This window comes from Myodes glareolus, chromosome 1, assembly GCF_982192425.1.
Source record: "Myodes glareolus chromosome 1, mMyoGla1.1, whole genome shotgun sequence".
NCBI lineage: Eukaryota > Metazoa > Chordata > Mammalia > Rodentia > Cricetidae > Myodes > Myodes glareolus.
This window is the reverse complement of record NC_142026.1, coordinates 71,345,785-71,353,449: the sequence shown is the minus strand read 5'-3', so window position 1 is coordinate 71,353,449 and position 7,665 is coordinate 71,345,785. Positions and strand designations below refer to the sequence as shown.

Sequence of the window (7,665 nt, the reverse complement as noted above, 5' to 3'; positions counted from 1 at the left end):
CTCCCTAAGGTGGTCTCTCTGGCAAGGAACAGGCCAGATTTTCCCATGAACACTTTGTTTTCCTAGTGTCTGTTTAAATTGGACCCTGCAGCAGAGAGAGGCAGAACTGCGCCAGGGGTTTCATGCATGGCTGTGTCTAAACACGAACTGACCCAGGCCACTGTACTGAAGAGAGAATGAGGGTTAGAAAAAGGAGAGAGGGAATGGAGAGTGGTGAGGGATGAAGGGGCGAGGAGAACAGGAGGAAGAGGCGGAGGAGGGGAGGAGCAGATGGAGGAGGCAGAGGAGGCCATTAGAGGCAGGGACACTGGTGGGGACCTAGACACAGAACTGTAAGAAAGCATAGGAATGGAAGAGGGGAAAGGTGGGACAAGAGGAGAGAGGAAAAAGGCACAAAAAGGTAGCTGGGCAGAGAGAGAAGGAAAAGCTAGAGAGACAGGGAAAGGTAAAAAGAAGAGAGGAACAGGTGTGACTGAAGGAAAGAGGAAAGGAAAAAGGGAAGATAGGAAAGGGGTGGGCAGGTTCTGTGATGCAGGAGAGGGGGAGTGGAAAGAAAATTGATGGATGGAATTAAAGTTACAGGAAAGACAATCTGAAAGTGTTGTGAGAAGCCAGGAGGAAATGGTGGTGGGGGAGGAAAAGGCAACTTGGAGAGGGAAGAGGAGAGGAGAGGAAAAGAAAGAGATGAGGTGAAGGGAGGGGATGAGGTGTGCTTCTGACTTGCCCATGTCATAGGACCGTTGTATAGTATAGTCTCTTTCCAGCAAAGTAGAGATGGCCTCTTGAGATGTAATCTTGGGTCCCAAGCACAACCCTGGGCCTTAAGAATGATTGGCACAGAGAGGAAGGAGAGATGGTGACTTCAGAAGCCAGAAGAGGAGGGAGAAGAATGGCAGCAGAGGGCAGCTCAGAAAGCTCGGGGTGTGGATCACCCTGGGTTTATGTTTGGGTGTGGGGGTCACTGGTTCCCCGGAGCTGGCTTGGTCTTACAACCCCTAACATACCTCCCCTGAGCTGCCAGGTGGCCCCTCCCACTGTGTGAGCTATTTTGGGCTGAAGGACTGAATGACAAGTTGGAGTTCAGGTTAGGGCTAGAATTAGAGGAGTAGAGTTGGGGGTCCCGGGCTCTTATGAGAACTTAGACAAAACCAGCTGGAATTAACCTGGCGGGGGAGAATTATTGAGCCAGAAGGTCATGTAGAACTATGGAGACATGGAGAGAAAATGTAAGGGAAGTAGAAAGGGAGACGGTGGGGAGAGGGAAGGAAGAGGGAGGATGAAGAAGAGGAAGAGAGAGAGAGAGAGAGAGAGAGAGAGAGAGAGAGAGAGAGAGAGGATAAAGGAGAAGTGGAGGAGAGAGATTGGAAGGAGTGAGAGAGGGGAAATGGGGGAGATGGAGGATGGAGGGAGGGAGGGAGGGAGGGAAGAGAGAGAGACAGAGAAGAGGGAAGGGGTGTGAGAGGAGGGAGAAGAGAGAAGGAGGAAGAATGAGGGGTAGAGGGGAAAAGCTGGGGATGGAGAAAGGGAAGGAAACAGGGCGAGAGTGAAGGGAAGAGGGAGGAGGAAGAAAGATATGGAGGTGAAAGGGGGCAGAGATAAATTCTTTTAAAACTAATATAGAAAATATATTTTTTCAATTGATTAGTTTGTCACTGTGATCTTCAGTGTGTGTGTGTGTGTGTGTGTGTGTGTGTGTGTGTGTGTGTGTGTGTGTTTTAAGGATTAAGCTCAGGTCATTAGGCTTTTATCAAAAATCTTTAAGATGGAAAATTCAAACACTTCCTTCAATAGAGTCCACAAGTGGCAGAGATAGCAGTTATTGCAAAAAGGAAAGTGGAGTGGGGGCAAACGAAACATGACTTAGAGTTGGGAGGACAAAGGAGTGAGAAAGGGGAGTGAGGAGCTGGTCCCCCCATCCCTTATATTCCTACCGCGGAGGTGCTGCAGTGATCCTGCCATTGTCTCTTTCTCCAGGATGGGTCCAGGAACCCTCAATGATTCAGGAACCCCAGAGTTCCTGCTGCTGGGACTGTGGGCTCCACCTCCTCTGCGCCCCTTACTGTGGGCCTCACTTCTCCTGGCGTACCTCGCCACGGTGTTGGGCAATGGTGCCCTAGTGGGCCTGATAGCTCTGGACAGACGACTACACCGGCCGATGTACCGCCTGCTGACCCACCTGGCCCTGCTGGACACTGCCTATGTGAGCACCACGCTGCCACAGGCGCTGGCACACATGGCCATGCACCATGCTCGCCTCTCCCTGGCGCGCTGCGGGGCGCAGCTGTATGTGGGCATCTCCCTGGGCAGTTGCGAGGCCATCCTTTTGGCTGCGATGGCCCTGGACCGCTGCCTGGCTGTGTGCAAACCCCTGCATTATGCGACCCTGGTAACCGCGCCCCGCTGCGCAGCGCTGGCTGGAGCATCCTGGACACTGGGCTTTGTACTCTCTGTACCCAATGCAGTGGCCGCACTGCGCCTGCCCTTCTGCCCTGGGAGGCCTGCAGTGGACCACTTCTTCTGCGAGCTGCCGGCGGTGCTGAGGACAGCGTGTGCAGACACCACAGCCAACTACGGGCTGGTCTACGGCCTGGGTGTGCCCATCCTCCTGGTACCCTTCGCCCTCATCCTAGCCTCCTATACCTGGATTCTGACTGCAGTGTGCAAGTTGCCTTCGGCTGGGAGTCGTCGGAAGGCCCTGTCGACCTGCAGCTCCCACTTGGCGGTGGTAGGGCTCTTCTATGGCACAGTGAGCGCCATGTACCTGCGGCCCCGAGCCTCTGCTGCTCTTCCTGCCAGACATCATAAGCTGGTGGCCGTTTTCTACCTGGTTGTCACTCCTGTCCTCAACCCACTCATCTACAGTCTTCGAAACCGTGATGTCCACCTGGCAGCCCGGTATGCCCTGGCTCGGCTCCGGGGGATGTGTACTGGGTTGCCCTAAACCACTTGGGGGGGGGGGGGAACAAAGATTTCGTTCAATTCTGATCCCTTCAAATTCTGTGGGAACAGCTTTCTTTTTATTTTACCTTTTTTGAGAGAAGGTCTCAGTAGGTTGCCCTAGCTAGCCTGGAACTCATTAGGTAGACCAGGTTGGCCTCAAACTCACAGAGATCCACTTGCCTTTGCCTCCTGAGTGCTGGGATTAAACAGGTGTGCCATTATACAGAGATTTTTATGTAAACCTTAATATAATATTTTATTGACCTTTTGGTAACTTCTCAGACTGTATTTTGATCACACCCATCACCTATTCCTCTCCCTAGCTCCTCCCAGATGCACCCCACCAACTCCCAACTTAAGAAACAACACGCCCCAGCCCCCTCAGTACAGTTTTCATTCATCAGGGTGGGGCCGTTTAATGGAGCATGGCCTACCTACTAGGGTTTTGTCTGTTTGTTTGTTTTTTGAGACAGGAATTCTCTGTAGCCTTGGGGCCTGACCTGGAACTAGCTTTCATGGGTCTCGAACTCATAGAGATCTGTTTCTTACTAGGGCTTTGTGCATCCCAGGATCCCAGGCAAACACTCCCCTACATCCCCAGTCCTGCTAGCTTGTTTAAATAAAGAAGTAGATGATAAATATTTTCAGAGTTGCTGTGGCTACTTCATTTCTGTTACTGTGAAGAGAGAGAAACTACAGATAAAGCCACAGAGGAGATTGGTGCTGCATCCAGAAGCTATTAGTGGACACTGCTCTGGTCACTCCATTCTGTCTGTGCATCCCAAAGTCAGCAGGGAGGGTACTGGGAGGGTCTGGAGGGAGGAAAAGGAACGGGGAAAGCAATGTAATTCTCATTTTAAGTAAAATGCGTAAAATATTGGAAAGGTAAATAAAAGTATTTATTTTATGCACATGTGTGTGTGTGCCTGAGTGTTAGTATGTGCACTGTGTACACCCAGAAGATGCTGGATACTCTTGAACTGAAGTTTCAGATGATTGTGAGTACCACGTGGATGCGGGGATTCAAACTTGGGTCCTCTGTAAGAGCAAACAGTGCTCTTAACTACTGAGTCATCTCTCCAACATTTATTTATTTATTTATTTATTTATTTATTTATTTATTTATTTATTTATAAGCTGGGGTTTCTCTATGTAACCCTGGCTGTCCTGGAACTCACTAGGAAGACCAGGCTGGCCTCAGACTCACAGAGATCCACCTGCCTCTGCCTCTTTAGTGCTGGGATTAAAGGTGTGCCCCATTACTGCTGGCTTCTTTTACTTTTTCAATTACTGAAAAATGTAAAAATAGTTTGAATATAACCTTTTTTTGAAAATGACAGAAATTCTTTATTATGTAAATTTAGGTAAATTTACCTATATATGCCCTATAGACCCAGAAGTGTATGTACCACAAGAGAACTGATAAATGACTTTTTTATTATTATTTTATAAATAATATCAATCAAAATTTCCACTTTCTCCACTCCTCCCACTTCCCTCCTGCTCCCCCACACACCCTCTCACCTCCTCCCTAGTCTTGAGACGAAGATACCCTGCCTTGTGGGAAGTCCAAGGCCCTCACCCCTTCATCCAGGCTTAGGAAGATATGCATCCAAATAGAATAGGATCCCAAAAAGCCAGTACATGTAGTAGAGACAAATCCCAGTGCCATTATCATTGGCTTCTCAGTCTGCCTTAATTGTCAGCCACATTCAGAGGGTCCAGTTTGATTCCATGCTCATTCAGTCCCAGTCCAGCTGGCTTTGGTGAGCTCCCATTAGATCGGGCACACTGTTGCAGTGGGTGGATCAACCCCTCATGGTCCTGACTTCCTTGCTTATATTCTCCCTCCTTCTGCTCTTCAACTGGACCTTGGGAGCTCATTTCCAGTGCTCCGATGTGGGTCTCTGTCTCTATCTTCATCTGTCACCAGATGAAGGTTCTATGGTGATATTCAAGATAGTCATCAGTCTGACTATGGAACAAGGCCAATTCAGGCACCCTCTCTTCCACTGCCCAGGGTTCTAGCTGGGGTCGTCCCCGTGGACTCCCGGGAAACCTTCCGGAGCCAAGCCTCTTGCCAACCTCAAAATTGCTCCCTTAATTAAGATCTCCTTCCCTGCTCCCATATCCACCCTTCCTCCATCTCAACCATCCCATGTCCCCAAGCTTTCCCAACCCTCCCCTTCTCCCCTCTCTCTTTCCTTTTCCCCTTCCCCCACCCCACCCCCATCCCTGTTCTCCCAACTTTTGTCTGGCGATCTTATATACAAAGGATAAAGAAACTGAGAGGGAATTCAGAGAGACATCACCTTTCATGATAGCCACAAATAGCATAAAGTATCTTAGGATAATTCTAACCAAGGAAGTGAAAGATCTATTTGACAAGAACTTTAAGTCTTTGAAGAAAGAAATTGAAGAGGATACCAGAATATGGAAAGATCTCCCATGCTCTTGGATTGGTAAGATCAACATAGTAAAAATGACAATTCTACCAAAGGCAATCTATAGAGTCAATGCAATTCCCATCAAAATCCCAACAAAATTCCTCATAGACCTTGAGAGAACAATAATCAACTTCATATGGAAAAACAAAAAACCAAGGATAGCCAAAACAATCCTACACAATAAAGGAACTTCCAGAGACATTACCATCCCTGACTTCAAACTCTATTATAGAGCTACAGTAATGAAAACAGTTTGGTATTGGCATAAAAACAGAGATGTTGACTAATGGAATTGAATCAAAGACCCAGATATTAATCCACAAACCTATGAACACCTGATTTTTGACAAAGAAACTAAAATTATACAATGGAAGAAGGAAAACATCTTTAACAAATGGTGCTGGCATAACTGGATGTCAACCTGTAGAAGAATGAAAGTAGATCCATATCTATCACCATGCACAAAACTCAAGTCCAAATGGATTAAAGACCTCAATATAAATCTGGCCACATTGAACCTGATAGAAGAGAAAATGGGAAGTAGCCTGCAACACATGGGCACAGGAGCCCACTTCCTATGTATAACCCCAGTAGCACAGTCAATAAGAGCAACAATGAATAAATGGGACCTCCTGAAACTGAGAAACTTCTGTAAAGCAAAGGACACTGTCATTAAGACAAAAAGACAACCTACTGAATTTGAGAAGATCTTTACCAACTCCACATCAGACAAAAGTCTGATCTCAAAATATATAAAGAACTCAAGAAACTAGACATTAAAATTCTAAATAACCCAGTTAAAAATGGGGTATTGAACTGAACAGAGAATTCTCAACAGAAGAATTTCAAGTGACCAAAAGATACTTAAGGTCATGTTCAACTTCCTTAGTGATCAGGGAAATGCAAATCAAAACAACTTTGAGATACCATCTTACACCTGTCAGAATGGCTAAAATAAAAAAAAAACCAATGATAGCTCATGCTGGAGAGGATGTGGAGTAAGGGGAACATTCATCCATTACTGGTGGAAATGCAAACTTGTGCAACCACTTTGAAAATCAGTGTGGTGGTTTCTCAGAAAATTGGGAATCAATATACCCCAGGATCCAGCAATACCACTCTTGGAAATATACCCAAGAGATGCCCAATCATACTACAAAGGCATTTGTTCAACTATGTTCATAGCAGCATTATTTGTAGTAGCCAGAACCTGGAAACAACCTAGATGCTCCTCAGTGGAAGAATGGATAAAGAAAGTGTGGCACATCTACACATTAGAGTACTATTCAGCAGTAAAAAAAAATGAAATTTTGAATTTTGCATGCAAATGGATGGAAATAGAAAACACTTTACTGAGTGAGATAAACCCAGACCTAAAAATATGAATATGGTATATACTCACTCATAAACAAAAGACATTGAGCCTATAGTTCGTGATCCTAGAGAACCTAAGTAATAAGGTGAACTGAAAGGAAAACATATATAGATCCTCCTGGAAATTGGAAGCCATGTTTTTAACTAGCCCTGACATCAGGCAAAATACAAACTCAACAATATTATTCTTAGAAACCCAAATGTGATGAAGCAGGCTGTTATCTTGGCACTAGTAAAGCAAAGAAACACTGAAAACTCATCACTTACCACAATGGCTTTAATATAGATGTTCTTACTCAACTGTACCATATACTTTGATCACAGCCACCGCTAAAATCTTTTCTTTCTGCCCCCTGCCCCAGTCTTTTGGTCCTCTGTGATAGGTTTCTGTACCCCGATAAAAGGTTTCTCCACTGACGCAGCAAACCAGATCAAACTGAATTAAAAGGTAAAGACCAGGTTTATTTGGCAAAGCCCTTCTGGGTGACCCTCCAGGCCCCAGAGATCAGGACATGGAAAGGGGGCTGGAGAAAAATCACATGGCTGGTCTAAAGGAGGGGCTTACATACCCTATAAGAGTGGGAGAGGGATGATGGCATGTTCTCCACAAGTTGGGTTCAGGGTTTATGCCTAAGTATGGCATACTTTTAGATGGGGCCTGGAGCAGCTGTCAGCTTTGTGTGTCCAGGAATCGCAGACCACGGAACTGAACCTTTTTGTTGGTTTTTCTGAGAGGGTGGGGTTTGCCGAGAGAAACCTGGATCAAGCAGGGGCGAGCTGGAAATTCTAGCCGAACACTCTGTATTTCTCTGTCCTGAAAACAAGACTAGGAATGCTTTGATTTTTTCCCCCCGGTTAATAAAATGTTTGGCTATGTTATAAATATGTTATATGTTATAAATCT

At 46.1% G+C, this 7,665-nt stretch overlaps 1 protein-coding gene across 1 annotated transcript; it reads left to right on the top strand.

Moving 5' to 3' along the window:
• Positions 1-1,975: 1,975 nt before the first annotated feature.
• On the top strand, positions 1,976-2,941 carry LOC125395551 (olfactory receptor 2A1/2A42-like). Its single transcript, XM_048426995.3, has one exon. It carries the CDS (start codon positions 1,976-1,978, stop codon positions 2,939-2,941), a length of 966 nt encoding a protein of 321 aa, XP_048282952.3.
• Positions 2,942-7,665: the final 4,724 nt, after the last annotated feature.

Bases quoted from the DNA above. Each gene is read 5' to 3' on its own strand.
- LOC125395551 (XM_048426995.3), top strand. From the start codon at position 1,976: ATGGGTCCAGGAACCCTCAATGATTCAGGAACCCCAGAGTTCCTGCTG.